This window comes from Hypanus sabinus, chromosome 5, assembly GCF_030144855.1.
Source record: "Hypanus sabinus isolate sHypSab1 chromosome 5, sHypSab1.hap1, whole genome shotgun sequence".
NCBI classification, from domain to species: Eukaryota; Metazoa; Chordata; class Chondrichthyes; order Myliobatiformes; family Dasyatidae; genus Hypanus; species Hypanus sabinus.
In genome coordinates this window covers 17,598,449-17,616,694 of record NC_082710.1, presented here as the reverse complement: position 1 = coordinate 17,616,694, position 18,246 = coordinate 17,598,449, and the positions used below count along the sequence as shown (strand labels likewise).

Here is an 18,246-nt window from a genome sequence, read left to right as displayed (position 1 = left end):
GTGAAACTCCAGGAGCAGTTTGCACTTGAAAATATACAGAAGTAAGATTAAAGCAGATCTTTTGGTTCATAAGCATTGGAAACATGATGTAGGGTAGCCTTAAATAGTAACTGAAAAAGAAACTGTGTGGCACACTGTTGGAAATAATGAGTTGCTTCTTCCCAGCGCTAGTGGTTTGCATCCAGTCTTGCATTTTGCTGCCATCTGTGTGGAGCTTGCATGTTTTTCCCGTGACCATGTGACTTTCCTCGAGTGTTCCAGTTTCCACCCACTTCCCAAAGGCGTGTTAATTAACTACACTAAATTGCCCGTGGTATGTACTGTAGATAACTAGTAGGATCAATGGTGGTGTGGGGGGAGAATAGGGGTCAGAGAAAATTAGTAGTGGAATGGGATTGGTCTGTCAACCAACATAAAATTAATGAGCAGAATGGCCTTCTTTTATGTCGTGTGGAAATCTGAAGATCAGTGATTATTACATCTTATTTATCCTTAACTTTGCTGTACCATACAGTTCCTGGCCTGTTTTGGACTGGTTCAATGCCAGAATCGGTCTATCACTTTATTACATCGTTTTGCTGTCTCTGATGCTGTTCCATTATGGACATAGACCTCTGTGCCATCAAGGCCATCTTCAAAGGGCACTGCCTCAAGAAGGCGGCATCTATCATTAAAGACTCTCCCCATCCAAGATGTGCCCTCTTTGGGTTATTACCATCGGGGAGGAGGTACGGGAGCCTGAAGACCACTCCCCCTACATTAATTCAATGGTTTTCTCAAGTAATGTTATGTCTTAGTTTGGAAAAAATCAGAAGTAGAACTTTTCATCCTCGATGTGATTTTGAGAGAAGATGGGGTTCTTTTGCCAAATATTATCATTTAATTTGAATTAAGTTATATGGTTTCCTTCCAATTTTTTTTTATAAATATGAAATGGCAGTTGATGACTTTTTTTATATTTAGATGATGGTCAAACATATTGTTCCAGGGGCTTGAGTCATAATGGTTTTTTTCTTTTTTTTGTAGTCCATGTCGTGTTTGCACGACATTAATGGCTTCTCTGTTTCAAGATTTTGGTTTGACCACAACAAAGTAATAGTGCTGAGTGACTCAGATAGGTCTCAAGATCAGGGCGTATTGCATGTCAGTTCTTTAAGGAAGTTAAAGATTAATTTCATACACCACATGTGCATTGAAGAAGAGTGAAACATGTTGTTTGAGTTACCAATCAACACACTCAGGATGTGCTATGGTGCAGCCTGCAAGACTTGCCGTGCTTCTGGTACTGACACACCACTTCCAACCTACCGGGAGTGTGTGAGGAAGAGGGATCACCTGGGGGAAGTGAACACAATCATGGGGGCAACGTATAAACTCCTTACAGACAGCAGCGGGGACAGCAGCTTTCTAAATGGACAATGAACCCGTGATTACTATACTTAACGTAATTTACAGTGTTTATTATGATGTATTGCAATATAATGCTGCCACAATTCAACAAATTTCATGATATATGTTAATGATATTACTTTGTAAATCTAATTCTGGTTCTAGCACGTGCTTTGTTGTAAAATGAGTAGCTTACTTCAGAATGGGACCTGTCCCCAATCTGCCAGGGGAACCGTTGCATTAACAAACAATCTGCTGGAGGAGCTCAGTGAGTAGAGAAGTATTTGTTTGAGAAAAGAATGGTGTTTCTTCAGCAGGCTGGCTGTCGCTCCAGATTCCAGCATCTGCATGTGTCTCCAGCTCTCCAGCTATAGCTTTAACATGGTTTCTACAGTGGAGTGGAAGTGTGAGAAATAAAGCCAGTGTTTGGTTTCTTCATGGTGGAGAGGGCTCTTGCCTGGCACCTCAAAGGTGTTCAACAGTTGTTGGCTCTAACCTAAATGCTGCTCAGGTCTTGCAACATACAGCCACAGAAATACTTGCTCTTTTAAAAGCATTACGATCAAAAAGAAAGAGCCCTATTTATTGCTGGTGGGAAGATCATTGAAGTGGTAATACCAGAAAATGCTAGGCATAGAGGTAATATTTCCGTAATTTTGCGAGCTATGAAATGTTAGAGGCCAGGCCTATTTAGAGTTGTGGTGAAGGGTGAGGGGGAATGTCTGTAAGAGCATGTAGACCAGAACAGACCTACTGATGCAATTAGTGATGGTCGCAGATGAGAAAGGGAAACGGTAGCGAAGGTGTGTTCATCAGAGTTGATCTGCCTGGAGAGAGAGGAGGCATACACTCAGTGTTGCAGCAGCGGGATGCGGACTTCTGCTGTTAACAATCTGAAATAAAAGAAGGCATAGGAAATGCCCAGCAGGTCAGACAGCATCTGAGTTTGATGGCCCATCCTCAGAATTGGCCAGTTCTGCTGCAGTCATAGTTACCTGAAATGTTTGAATTCACTGCTGGGTCTTGAGGGTGGTGCTATACTCAGCTCGAAGATGAGATGTTGCTGCTTTAGGTTATTGTTTGAGTCATGTGAGAGAGGATGAAGTGGGAGTGTACCAGGAAAACAAAGCCACTGGGTCGCCTTTGCAGATTGAACAGTTAATTGTTGTACAGGGCACCCAATCTGCATTTGTTTTCTCTGATAACGGATGGGCACTCTGTTTCGTCTGGAAGAGAGATGAAGTGTATTGGACTGGGGTTAATTATTCATCAGCAACTTGCGTTATGTTCTCAGTATTATTTATTTACTTTTTTTTGTAATTCCAGTTTGTCTTCCTTTGCACATTGGTTGTTTGTCAGTCTTTGTGTGTAGATTTTCATTTATTCTATTGTATTTCTTAGTTCTTTTGTGAATTTCTGCAAGAAAATGAATCTCAAGGTTGTATAGTATATGGTGACATGCACATAATTTGATAATAAATGTACTTTGAACCTTAAGAACTTTGCAATGGCTGATCTCCAGCTATACCCTGGGTGGAATTTTGCTCTGACCCCCACTGACTTCACTTCCTATTTAATGCTCCTTAAGAATATGAACATATGAGCCTATTGTAGGACTGGGTCAAAAGGCCCTTTTGAGCTTGCTCCACCATTCAATAAGATTAGCTTTATTTGTCACGTACATTGAAACATTGAAATGTACAGTGAAGTCTGTTGTATGCATCAAATCAAATCAGCGAAGGATGTGCTGGATAGAGCACAACTGTTGCCATGCTTCCAGCACCAAAAGAGTATGCCTACAGTTTACTAACCATAACCATATGTCTTTGGGATGTGGGAGGAAAGGGGGGCAGCAGCTGGAAGCTCATGCTGTCACAGGGAAGTCATACTAACCCCTTATTGGCAGCAGTGGGAACTGAACCCTAACTGGTGATTGCTACTGCTAAGATAGTGTTCTGCTAACTATTACTGATCCTGGGTCTCAATTCCCTTGAACAACAGTCTTCTACGGAGAACTAGGAAGATTTGTAATCCTTGGAATGAACATTTCTATCCCTTTTTTTCCCACACCTAAATCACTGTCCTCATGTTTGAAACTGGCTCCCTGGCTGTGAACTACTCAGGTAGAATAGACAGCCTCTTGCATTCCCTCTCTCTCCGAATCTTCAATGTCTCAATCTCCCCATTGTTCTAAACAGGTATCGCCAAACTTCCGCAATCACTCATGAGTGGCTCAGTTGCTGAGCTCTGACCCGATTCATATTAATCGGAAGAATGCTTAGTGCTTTCTACAGCATGTGATTGTTTCTGCTGTTGAGTGTTGTATCTTTGCACAAGTCAGACCTCATTTCAGATATGTCCAATGCCCTTCCTGGCTTTTGCACTTTTGCTAAACGTGGTTCAGGTATCCAGTTTGTTGATGAGGGACTGAAAGGAATTCTTAGCCACAAGGTTACAGTTGTGATGAATTGCAAGGTGATGGTGCTGCTAATGGTTCATTAACATTAACTGAATTAGAGTAATTAGAATTAGGTTTAGTATCACTGAAATCTATGGTTTTGCAACAAATTCAATGAATTATGTTATGAAATGTGTTGTTTAGTGGCAGCATTATGGTATAGTACATAAAAATTACTTGAAGTTACAATAATGCCTACAAAAAGTAGTGGATACGGCTCAGTCCGTTATGGAAAAAGCCCTCCCCACCACTGAGTACATCTACATGGAGCACTGTTACAGGAAAGAAGCATCCATCATCAAAGACCCTCACCACCCAGGCCATCTTACTGATGCCATTAAAACGAAGGTACAGGAGCCTCAGAACTCACTCCACTAGGTTCAGGAACAGTTATTACCCGTCAACCATCAAGCTCTTGAACCAGTGAGGATAACTTCCCTCAATTTCACTCACTCTGTTCCCATAACCTAGGCGCTCACTTTCAAGGACTCTTCGTCTCATGTTCTCGATGTTTATTGCCTTTTTACTTACTACAATTTAGATTATTTTTGTATTTGCACATTTTGTCACCTTTGGCACATGGGTTGTTGGTCCATCAGTGTGTGGTTTTTCATTGATTCTGTGATGTTATGTCATTGGTACCAGTGTGCAGCACAACTTCTGAGACATCCCAGACCTTTATCCAAGCAACTAGACATATTCAATGCCCAGACTAAATTACAGTAAAGTGGCAATGTTTTATATGCAGAGATGGTTTTGATAGGCTACTGAAAATGATACAGAATTCAATGGAACACATATGAAATAACATTGGTCGTTTGAGAAATTTTTCATCTTTTTCTTATGTGTAATTTATTTATCAGTTCTACTGATAGTACTTGGGAATGAAATTCAATCACCAAGAAAACCAATTATTTTGTTTGTTGTAGGTGTAATCTTGCGCCCCTGTTGGAGTACGCTGATGATGTTGGACTCAAATCTGATTTTGTCACAATGAATCCATCAGTTGTGCAAAGAGCATTTGGAAGTCTTCAGAGTGAGACAGACAGAGAGAAATTTGTCAACAGGCTGGCATTATTGAATGACAGTGTTCTCTGGATCCCAGCGTTCATGGTTAAAGGAGGGGAAAAGCATGTCGAGTGTGTAAATCAGCTGATTCTGAAGAAGAGACTGAGCATACAGACAGCCTATCCATCCCTACGACTCATACATGCTGTCCGAGGGTACGTATCTCTCCTTATCTTAAACCAGTTTAACAGTAAATCTTGAAACCTTAAAACAGATGGCCATTGATCAAGAGTCTATGATTTGGTCTGGAAATCTTAAACCCCTGGTGATATGATCCCACAAAAAAAACTCAGTTAAAAAAACGCTGGTACTTTCTAAAATTCCATCCTACTTTAATGTAAACTAATTAGGGTCTTGGCCCGAAATGACGATTGTTTACTCCTCTGCCTAGACATTGCCTGACCTGCTGAGTTCCTCCAGCATTTAGTGTGTGTTTCTCAAGATTTCTGGCATCTGCAGATTCTCTTGTATTATAATCAAATACATTTGGATTAATGTGGAATGGGATTAATTAATGTCTATATAGCTTGTCTGACTTTGTATATCACTCCCCTGTGACTATTCTATGGTGTTTAGATCTGAAAGCTTCCTACCAAATGAGATTTTTAAAAATCAGTAATAATAGTGGAGATCTAATTGTAAACTCTCATTATTTTGATCAGTGTGTAAAAATTAATCTACTCTCTGTGGCAACAGGAGTTCACAAAGGGCTTATGATTGATAACATAATTTAAACTTTCTGCACTTGAAATCTTTCACAGCAATAAAATCATTTATCAATTGAATTCCAAGACAGTAGAAGTGTAAGATTACTACTAAAAAGTTAATAGCCGTTCACCCCTCTGCCATCCATTTTGTCTGCTGACAGTCTGCTTCCATGAAGATAAATTGGCAAGTAATGGACCTACATCTGTAAATAATTGTTGAGACTTAAAAATGTTTTATAAGCCATACACATCATCTGATTTTAAATAGCATATGAATCAGACTTCTCTGTGGAGGATAATTAGTCAAGACACAACAGGTTACGTTTTGTATTTTGGAGGTAATTTGAGGAAACCCACCCAGTGAGTGAGGCTTGCATATTGCAGCTGAAGATCAAAAACTTGTTGGTATATTCAGTGACAAATGGTCTTGGAATATTTTGCTCTATGACTTATAAAAAAGTCGTAAACATTTAGGTGAGATAAGTCTCACCGTTTCTTGTATTAGTTTGTAGACTCAGCAGTGTTTTTTTTAAATCTAATATTTAAAAGGTCAATTTCACACTCTTGGAACTGAATGAGCAGGTACATTTCCCCTGATTTTCTTAGATGTGTTGAAAGAAAATACTGTAGATGGTCTGACCTTTCTTCTACTTCCTTGTCAACATGTTTTACTTCATGAAACTGCCGAGCAGGAATATGTTTTCATCATTTACGTCACTGTTTTTATACCACTGCTTTGGAAGTTAATAAAATCTGAAGAGAATGAAAACTTAAATACACTGGCTTCTTGTAAAAAAAACACTTAATGGGTAACAAAAGTGAATCCATTAAGAGTGATAATATATTCCTTTAGGGATAATGAGGTTAGTCAGCAGAATATACCTACTGTTTTAATTCATTATTTGTGAGGATGCATCTGCAGTTTTTATAAAAGAGGAATTAATCAGTTGCAATAAAATGTTATCCACTGTAATTTCCCCACTAGCAGTAGTAGTGCGATCATTTGAGTTGAGTATGACGTACTCTTAAAGGTTATTCCCTTAATAGAGAATGCCTGTGCGTGACTTTGTTTAACATGGGGATGCTAATGCATGGGCGCCCACCACTGTTAGTGTGAAAAACATATTTACATATATAATCTTACTACAGGAAAGATATCAATAAGATTGAAAAAGTACTGAGAAAATTTACAAGGATGTTGCCAGGACCTGAGGACCTGGGTTATAGGGAAAGATTGAATAGGTTAGGACTTTACTCCCTGGAGTGTAGGAGAATGAGTAGAGATTTAATAGAGTAGTACAAAATTAAGAGAGGTGAAGATCGAGTGAATCCAAGCAGGCTTTTTCCATGGGTCAGACTAGAACTAGATGTCATAGGTAAAAGATGAAAGGTGAATTGTTTAAGGGGAACGTGAGGGGAAACTTCTTCATTCTGAGGGTGTGGGAGTTACCAGTAGAAGTGGTGGATAGTTTGGTTTTAGAATTTAAGAGAACTTTTGATAGGTACACAGATGGGAGGTGTATGTAGGGTTATGAATCGGGTGGAAATCAATGGGACTCAGGAAAATAATAGTTCAGTGTGGACAAGTTGGGCCAAAGAGTCTGTTTCTGTGCTGTAGTACTCTGTATGTCTCCATAATCAATCAGTGAAAATATTTAGTTTTTGTGAATGCCATTTTATTATCTTTGCATGCTGTATATTGCTGTAGTTGGCATTTGTTCTGACACTACAGATCGAGTTCTTGAGCATATTCAGATTGATTTTATTTGGTATGAAAACAGTTGGAAATCTCTTATTTTCTGTTCAAATTTGGGAAAGTTTATTATCAAAGTACATATATGTCACCATATACAACCCTGAGATACACTTTCGAAGATTTCAGAAGGTGCATTTAATGTCAGAGAAATGTATACAAAATACATCCTGAGGTGGGTTTTCTTTGCAACTCTCCACGGAAAACAGAGGAGTGCCCCAAAGAATGAACGACAGTTAAATGTTAGAACCCCAAAGATCCCCCCAACTCCCCTCCCTCCCATGCATAAGCGGCAGTGAGCAATGATACCCCCTCCCCCCCATCGACAAAAAAGAACCATTGGCACCACCGCCAAAGCAGTCAAGCATGAGCAAAGCAACAGCAAAGGCACAGACTTGCAGTTACCCAGAACTTCCCATTTCACCCGGTATTCAACATAACGCAGGTGCTCTCTCTCCCTAATAAGGGAGAAAGAGGAGTCTCTGTCTCACAGCGAGAGGGGAGACATAACAAACAGCTCGCTGGTTTACAATGTTAAAAGTCCATTTTGTGGCTTTTTCCGAGCTCTGGGCCCAAAGATCTTGGGTCTCTGGGCACACAGCCTTAGATCTTCCACCTCCCACAATACACCAATCTCCTGCCCAGACACCAGCCTTCGATCCACCTGTCTCCAGAGCCCCAAGGTCTTGGCCCTCTGAAGGTAAGCTGAGCTCTTAGACTGTGCCCTCGGCATGCTGAATAATGGCCAGTTGTGAAACCCTGAGAGCAGGTCCCATTCAAAGAACCGTAGTCAGCATGTAACTCCAGGTCAGGGTCTTCAAAAGAACCCTGAAAGGGAAAAAATAGAGATATTAAAGTTGGAAATAGAGCTGCTTCCGAAGATGCAAGCAAATGAGTCACCATTAGGCGCTGTTAATTCTCCTAAGCTCCTTTTCTTGTGGATATACTCAATAGAATAATAACCATAACAGAATTGATGGAAGATTATCCAACTTGGGTGTTCAACTGGAATGCAGAAGACAATAAAACTGTGCAAATACAAAAAGAAAGAAATAATAAACAAACAAACAAACAAGCAAGCAATATACAAATGGTATGTTGATTACATGAGATGAAGGGTCCATGAAAGTGAGTCATTTGGTTTTGGGAACATTTCAATGATTGTGATTCAAGTGAAGTTGAGTGGTTAATATTCTTTGTTCAGGAGTCTGATGGTTGAGGGTAGTAATTATTACTGAACCTGGTGGTGTGCATCCCGACACTCCTAAACCTGATGGCAGCAGCGACAAGAGAGCTTGTCCTGGGTGGTGGGGTTCTATGATGATGGATGCTGCTTTCCTGCAACAGTGTTTCATGTAGATGTGCTCAGTAGTTGGGAGGGCTTTACCTGTGATGGACATGGGATTAAGAAATAAAAGATATTTCTTGCCGTGAAAGTAACTGGAAGAAGTGGTTCAGTTTTGGGGAAGGGACAGGGAAGAATAATAAATAAGCAACTCAACCACACGAAGTGGATCATAAAATATTTATAATGGAAATACCAATAGCTCTTAAGAGGAAGACTTGATAAACCTGTGTAATTAGACAAAGAAGAAATTCTTTATCTTTGTCTCTATATCATGGAGGTAGACAAGGTTGGCAAGATCAGCATTGCTATTCTTAGCTGACAGCATTGCAAATGGATCACCTACCAAACCACTTTATTAAGTAGTTACTGTGGGACAAATTTCAAAAGTAACCAAAACCCATTTAAGGATGTTGAGCTTGTTTTCTTAAAGGTGATTAAGGAATATGTTGAGTATTACAGTCATCCAAGTCATTTCATGGTTGCTTCACCAACATCACTTGTTAACCCCGAGTCTTTAGTCCCAAGTATATTTATTTCGAAATATAGCCTGGCTCAGGCCCGTCCAGCATAGTGAGCTTAGTAACCCCTGATTTAACCCTCGCCCTGTCACAAGACTATTTACAATGACCAATTAACCTACTTAGTTACAGGTACGTCTTTGCACTGTGGGAGGAACTAGACCTCTAAAGTTCTGTGGATTATAAGTATAGACCTCTGGGTTATTTTGAATTCATCTTTAGGATGTGGTGTGCCATTCCCTCCCTTTTCTAGTTGTCATTCTGGTGAGTTACAGTCCTGATTATGGCTCCCGCAGTGTTACTGGCAAGGGATGTAAATCTAGTAAAAAAAAGTGCAATATGTTCAATTCAGTTTGGTTGTGTTACAAGAGAACCTACGGGCAGATCTATTCCTATGTTCTTGCAGGCCTTGGACAGCCATTTTGATGGTTTTGTGTTGGTAGGTTTGAGAGATGCTGTTGAAGTAATCACACTATTTCTTGCCCGTGGTACACATTATGGTGATGGGTGGGGTGCCAGTCAAGCAGGCTGCTTTGTCCAGGTGTTAGTGGTTACTGGAGCTGCATTCAAACACTCGGAGAAGAGAGTATTCCATCACACGCCTTTGTGTTTGGGTTTTGTGTGTCAGGAGTTGGTCACTTGACTTCTCTTGTACCTATGATATCCAAGTAGCTCATCCAGTTGTGTTTCTTGCCAATGATAACACCAGGGATTTGGATGGAGGAGCGCTCAGCAAATGTACTACCATTGAATCTCAAAATCTAAGCCGCTGAACTTGTTGCTTTTGGAGATGGAATTTGCCTGGCAATTTGTGGTGTGGATGTTACTTGTTGTTTACTGAATGTTGTCTTGCTTCATGCATTTTCTGAGAAGTTGTGACTAGATTTGAACACTGGGCAATCATTAGTGAACATCCCCACTTCTGACCTTACGATGACCATTGATGAAGAAGCTGTAGAGAACTGGGTAGAGGACACCTTGCCAGGGAACCCGAGGAAACTGCATTGGTGTTCTGGGGATGGGGTGATTAACCTCCAAATGTTGCCACCTTTCGCCCTTTTTACAAGGTCTAACTGCTCCAACCATAAGGAGGGTTTCCCTCTTGAAGTCCAAGTCTTCAGTAGGACAGAAAGCAAAATGTTGATACAAGAGACTGCAGCTGCAGAAAATCTGGAGCTTACCCTTTCTCTTTGTTCTCCCCCACCCTCGTGACTTGCCCATCACCTACATCTTCCTTCCTCTGATTCCCCAAGTTTCCTTTACTTCATGATCTATCGTCCTCCCATCTTTTCCATCTTCTTCAGCTCTTTGACTCTTCTTCAACCTCCCAGCTTCTTACATCATTCCCAATTCCAACCCACCACCCCCCCATCCTGCTATCTACCTTCCCAACTCACCTAGATTCACTTATCACCATTCGGTTTGTGCTCCTTCCCTTCCCCCTCCCTTTTATTCTGGTTTTTGCCCTTTTTCTTTCTAGTCCTGATAAAGGATCTTGGTGTGCAACATCAACTGCTCTTTCCCTCTCGAGATGCTGCCTAACTGGCTGTAGTCCTCCAGAATTCTGTGTGTTACTCCAAAGCAGAATGTTGTCTAGTCCTGTAGCCTTTACTGTATCAGGTGCTGTGATCCTTACTTTGATATCCCACTGTGTGGATTGACTGCTACTTTGCCGGAGAAAATCTCAGGATAAGCTGAGATAAATAATTCCTTCAACATTGTAGATCAGTGTAAATACTTCAGGGTTTGTGTGTACTGCTCATGTCCCTTCTCAGAACTGAGTTTGGAATAGGAATTGCAATTGTCTCCCTGACAAACATTACCAATCTACACCCCCCTTTTAGTTATTTTTGTCTTGGCCTGTAACTAGAAACATTTGGGTTCTGTTCCTGCCTCTCAAAGCAGTGTTTCAGTCACAGCTAAAATATTATACTTACACATACACTACTGTGCAAAAGTCTTAGGCACATATATTTAGCTTGGGTGCCTAAGATTTTTGCACAGTACTGTATCTATCAACACCTTCTGTTCATCTGCTCTGTTTACTGAACTCCATGTATTTATGTATGTACCATTTAGCATAGCTAGAGACTACTTTTATGTTTATCTCCTAATCTTTGTTAGCTCTGCTTTCCAAGCTTAATCCACTGCCTTTCAGTTTACTAGTTTTGCTTTTCTCTTTCCAAATCAATACTCGGTTTCCTATCTGTCTAGAAATGGAATTGGAATTGGTTTATTATTGTCACAGTTTACGGAGGTACAGTGAGAAGCTGGTCTTGTATTCTGTTCACACAGATCAATTAATTACACAGTGCTTTGAGAAAGAACAAGTAAAACAATAACAATATAGAAAAAAGTGTAACATCTACAGCCTTCAAAAGCATGGCATGACAGTTATTGGTCCAAATGATGTGCAAACTATGTGCTCCATACTGGTCCCACCTTGCCCAGAAATCATCCTGATTCCCTAAGAAAATAAGTATTTTCTATCAGTACTATCTCTCTAGCTGTGGATTCATCTCTATTATCTTCCTTTTAATATATAGACTACAACTAGCGGTAATGGGTTAAAGGTAAATATTGAAAACCTATCAAATATTGAAAGGCCTAGATAGCGTGGACATAGAGAGGATGTTTCCTAAAGTGAGGGAATCTTGGACCAGAGGGCACCACCTCAGATTAGAAGAATGTCCCTTTAGAACAGAGATACGGAGGAATTTCTTTGGCCAGAGTGTGGTGAATCTGTGGAATTCATGGCCACATATGGCCTACGCAGGCCAAGTCATTGGGTATATTTGAAGCGAAGGATGATAGGTTATTGATTAGTAAGAGTATTGAAGGTTATTGGAAGAAGACAGGAGAATGGGATTGAAAGGGATAACAAATTAGCATTGATTAAAAGGTGGAGCAGATTCAATAGCCAAATACCGTTCCTATGTCTTATGGTCACAGTGGTCATCTACCTAAAGAGATGAGGGAGATATGTCTGTATTTTGCATCTTGTATCAAGTCACCTCTCATCCTCCTTTGCTGCAAAGAGAAAAGTACCAGCTTATTCAACCTTTCATCATAAAATATGCTCTGTAATCCATGGAACATCTCTGTAAATCTCCCCTGCACCCTCGGTAAAGTTTCCATATCCTTCTACTATGAGGCAAACAGAACTGAACAAGTGTGGTCTATCCAGAGTTTTATAGAGTTGCAACATTACCTCACAGCTGTTGAATTCAGTCCCCAACTATTGAAGGCCAACACATCAAACACCATCTTAACCACTGTAACAATTTATGCAGCAATTTTGGTGGATTTATGGAGTTGGACCTCTCTGTTCCTTTACATTGCTAAGAATCCTTTCATAAGGATTCTGACGTAATTCCAGCAATAACTAACCTTGAGACCCAGTTTACTTACTCTGTAAAATCTGTATTTATAATCTCATCTCTTTTCCTATCTTTGTCATTGATAGTAATAAACAGAAGAAAGTATGTTCTAACTTAGAATCACTATGTGGCAATTATAGGAATCCTTTGTGAGAAGGCAGCAGATCAGATTCAGATGCAGAATAATTTATCACATGTACATTGAAATTTACAGTGAAAAGCCTTGTCTGCATTAACAACCAACACAACCAGAGGATGGGCGGGGAGCAGGTCACAAGTGTCGCTGCACGTCACAGCACAATATTCAGTAAAACACCGCAGAACACAACAAAACTGAGCACAACATGCCACAAATCAACAGCAGCAAAGTAAGCTCCTTTCCTCTCACCCTCCAGGACACACACACACACACACACACACACACACACACACTCACACACACACACACACACACACACACACACACTCACACACACACACACACACACACACACACAGAGAGACACACACACACACACACACACACACACACACACACACACAGAGACACACACACACACACACTCACACACACACACACACACACACACACACACACACACACTCACACACACACACACACACACACACACACACACTCACACACACACACACACACACACACACAGAGAGACACACACACACACACACACACACTCACACACACACACACACACACACACACAGAGACACACACACACACACACTCACACACACACACACACACACACACACACACACACACTCACACACACACACACACACACACACACACACACACACACACACTCACACACACACACACACACACACACACACACACACACACACACACACACACACACTCACACACACACACACACACACACACACACACACACACACACACACACACACACACTCCTCCAACGTAGGACAGGCCTCCAGCCTCAAGTTTCCATTGGGCTTCAACTTTTGTTTTACCAATCAATCTTTCAGCTCTGATCTTCAGTCATTGACCCCTGGACTAGCTGATAATGGGACCCCAAACTTCCAGACATGTCAACAGCCTGCACAGACTTCAAACGTGGAGCAGGCACCTGACCTCCCACTCCCCCACAACCCCATTTCTAAACCCTAATCTGACCACTGAATTCCCCACATCCCTGTGTCTAAACCTTAACCTAACCTCTAGTTACCATCTCTGTCCCTAAAACCATCCCAACAAACTTAAACGACAGAGTATGAGCCATTATCACGATGGAGGCAGTACCTCGGTGCCATCTTGGACTAAGTAATTAAAAATCTTCTTCATGAAGAGGGTCCACATGGACACAAAGAAAGGAATCTCTTTTTAACAGCACAGGAATAATACAAGCCATGAATTGTGTTCTATTTCCAAAACTTGGCTGCGCTGATTTCCAAGGAAACAAATTTCAGAAGTAGAGTGCATCATGCTCTGCTGCTATCATATATATTTGGAGTAAGTTGCAGAAGATAAATTTCCTAGCAACGTCCACAGTAAAAAGAGTTTCATCCAGCTTCTTAGACAGCTTCACAAGTATCTTGAAAGATACCAAGAGATGAAAGTTATGCAATGTATGCATTTTCAAATAGCATTCACAAATACTGAAGAAATCTGGCAAAAGAATACTGATAAAAGGCATTAATTTTAGAATATATTTAATCTATTTTATTATTAGATAACAGTTCAGCTTCTTGTAAGATTCAGCCACAATATGCAAACAACACCCTGAAGGCTTAAAGTGGTTGTTGAGATCAAAAAGCTTCTCCTTTGCTAGTTGTTAATTTACTGTTATTGATCTCAGTACTTGAAGTGAATGTAGAATAGATCTGAAGTTGTTTGCTTCTTTGCCTTTGGCTCAAATGGACAAACAACTTGTATAGAAGCATTAAAACAGTAAAACATTACAAAATTCCTGACAAGAGCTTTATCAAACAAGATCCAGTGCTCGACCACATAAGGAGATATTAGAGCAAATGACAATGGGCTCTTTATGGAATGTTTTAAAGGAGGAAGGAGAGGTGCAGTATTGTGAAAGAAACCTCCGTGGTTAATGCATTGGGTAGCTGTAAGCCAGAGCCAGTAATGGAAAGGATATCAACATGCCATATATTGGAAGATCATGGGGACTTTGAAAGGCTGACAGAGTTTATAGTACCATTGACAGTCAAGATCAAAAGGTATTTTAGATATCATCATCTGAATGAATTGGTTTAATCAGGGTATTTCCAGATTGGAACACAAAAGACTCTGCAGATGCTGGAAATTCAGAGGAACAACACAAAATGCTGAGGAACTCAGCAGGCCAGGCAGCATCTGTAGCGAGGAATGTACAGTCAGCATTTCAGCACTTCAGCGAGAGTCCCGATTTATTTATCTATCTATCGGTCAGGAGCACTACGTAACTCAGATATTTATCATGAGTTCTGCAGATATTTACATTGTCAGTTATTAGCATTGTCAATAATCCCTCCATCTGTCCAACAATCTCTTTGACCCCTACCATCAGGCGAGAGGTACTGAAGCATTAAGGCAAGGGCTGTTAGGATGGGAAGCAGCTTCTCCCCCAGCCCCTAAGACTGCTGAACTCTCTGCTACCACCCAGGCCTCATCACGTATGAAGTGCTAGTAACATCATACTGTTTACTTTTCAACTTGTGCATCTTATTACTTGTTAATTTATTTGTGGTAGCGTTACCTTATGTGTTGTGTGTGGGGTATATGTGCTGTGTTGTGCAGCTTGCTCCAGAGGAACATTGCACCGTTTGGCAGTACACATGTATACGGTTGATTGACTAACTTGAACTTGGTTGATTTTCATGCAGAAGGCTGAAGAGGACCTGGGCTGAGTATATAAAAAAGCCATGTGTTAAATGGGTGCAACTAAAGAGAAGGAGAGAAGGATCATTAGCCCTCAGTGTTTGTAGTAGTAGAAATTTTGAGGTTTCAGCGGCAGATGAGCTGAACAAGATGAGAACTGGGTGATGGTGATAGGAGAGGTTAGATGTAGATGGGGAGGTTACTTTATCAAGGGCTCAGCTCTGAATTAAGCAAAGCAACAAAACAAATAATATATTTAGCCTTCAGAAACATCTTTACAATTCATTTATGGGATGGGCAGCATTTATTGACAATCATTGATTGGCCTTGACTTGTTTCATTAGGCCGTAAGTTATAGGAGCAGATTTAAGCCATTTGGCCCATCGAGTCTGCTCCGCCATTTCTTCGTTGCTGATCTGCCGTTTTTATCATGGCTGATCCAATTTCCCTCTCAGCCCCAATCTCCTACTTTCTCCCCATAACCCATCATGAATCTATTAACCTCTGCCTTAAATATAGATAAAGACGGCCTCCACAGCTGCCCGTGGCAGAGAATTCCACAGATTCACCACTCTCTGGCTAAAAAAATTCCTCCTTGTCTCCTTTCTAAAAGGACAGCTCTCTATTCTGAGGCTGTGTCCTCTGGTCTTGGACTCTCCCACCATAGGAAACATCCTCTCCACATCCACTCTATCAAGGCCTTTCATCGTTCGATAGGTTTCAATGAGGTCACCCCTCATTTTTCTGAATTGCAACGAATACAGGCCCAGTGCCATCAAATGCTCCTCATGTGACAATCCTAGAATAATTTTCGTGAATATCTTTTGAGTCCCCTCCAGTTACAGCACAACCTTTCTAAGATAAGGGGCCCAAAACTGCTTATAATATCCCAAGTGAGGCCTCACCAGTGCTTTATAAAGTCTCTCCATTACATCCTTTTTACATTCTAGTCTTCTTGAAATGAATACCAACATCTCATTTGCCTTCTTCACCACTGACTCAACCTGCAAATTAACCTTTAGGGAACAAGAACTCTGCACCTCATTGTTCTTGTATTTTCTCTCAGTTTAGAAAATAGTCATCACTTTCATTTCCTCTACCAAAGTGTATGACCATAAACGTACCTGCACTGTATTCTATTTGACATTTCTTTGCCCGTTCTTCTAAAATGTCTGTCATTCTGTGAACTTTCTACTTCCTCAAAACTACCTGTCCCTCCACCTATCTTCATATCCTCTGCAGTTTTCCTTACTTTGTAGTTGGAAAGTTTTAGGAAGTTAGTTTAAGTAACAATGAAGGAATGGTAATATCTTGCAAAAGAACAATTGGACAACAGTGTTCCTTGTAAGTGACGGTCGATCCTGTTTGTGAACAGAGAAAAGAAAAACAGAGTTTCTTTTCACTGTGACACTCCACTGTTCCATTTGCTGTACCCAGGAAGAAAAGTTCACCATTATAGGTGTTGTTTGCCATCACGTATCAATAAAAGAGAATGTGGTTGAGATGCACAGCATGCCGATAGTCAGAGTTGTGGAGATGAGAGTTGAGCTGCAAGAAATGGAAAGGATGTGCTTGAGATCCTTATCAACTGTGAAAGGGAAACCAAGATGATAAAAATGAAAACTTGTCAAAAGTACAAGTCTAAATCTGGACATGTGTGTTAGAGACAGGTGAACTATGAAAGTGGAGCAGTGTCTCTGAGCATAGCTGGGGAGGAATATACAAGGTGATAACAGGGCTGTATTTCAGTTGCCATCTCAGAGATGTGGCTGAAGGGGATTCAATGTGGGGCACTCAACCTCCAAGGAAACGTATCATATTGAAGGGTGGGTAGAGGGAGAGGGGTGCTGGTAAAAGATGAAATGAAAAAATGATGGAAAAGATAAATCAATAATGAGGAGTGACATAGGATCAATAGAATCTTTATGGGTAGAGTTGAGGAACTAGAAAGTTAAAAAGGCCCTGATGGAAGTTACGTTCAGTCCTCTAAATAGTAATCAAGGTGTGGGGTACAAAATGCACTAAAAGTTAGGAAATGCATGTGAGAAAGGTAATATTATCGCAACCATGAGGACCTTCAGTATATGGACAGTCAAGGAAAACCTGGCTGGTAGTGGACCACAAGAAAAGGGATTTGTGAATGCATAATGGCTTTTTAGAGCCCACTAGGGAATGAGCAGTTCTACACTCGGCGTTGTGTACTGAGATATACTTGATCAGGGAGCTTAAGGTGAAGGAACCTTTAGGAGCCACTGAATGTAATAGGATCCACCATGCAGTTGGAGAGAGAAAAGATGAAATCTGATGTAGTGATGTTACGTTTGAGTAAAAGTAACTACAGAGGTATGAGAGAGGAGCTGGCCAGCGTTGATTGGAAGGGGACCATAGTTTAAAAAAATGGTGGAACAATGGTTGGAGTTTCTGGGAGTATTTCATGAGCCAGAGCAGAATTCCATTCCAGGGAAGAATAACCATATTAAGGGGAGGATGAAAGAAGCAGTGTTGATGAGGGAAGTCAGGGACGTATATAAGAGAAGGTAAGCAACATGGCTAAGATCAGTGGGAAGCTAGATAATTGTGAAGCAATGAAAAGACAATAGAGCCAACTAAAAAAGCCATGAGGGGGGAGAAGATGAAATACCAGGGAAGCTAGCCAGTAATATAGGATTCCATAAGTTTTTTTAGATGCATAAAGGGTAGGATTGTGACAAGAGTCGACATTAAATCACGAAAACGATGCTGGAGAAGTAGCAATGGGGGAC

General features: G+C 40.8%; 1 protein-coding gene across 1 annotated transcript in view; it reads left to right on the top strand.

Annotated features, from left to right (window-relative positions):
• st8sia4 (ST8 alpha-N-acetyl-neuraminide alpha-2,8-sialyltransferase 4) overlaps window positions 1-18,246 on the top strand; it is an 81,248-nt gene that overhangs the window by 32,798 nt on the left and 30,204 nt on the right. The window contains exon 4 of the mRNA XM_059969456.1: window positions 4,777-5,070. Coding sequence (XP_059825439.1) covers window positions 4,777-5,070 — 294 coding nt within the window. The remainder of the gene's footprint in view (window positions 1-4,776; window positions 5,071-18,246) is intronic.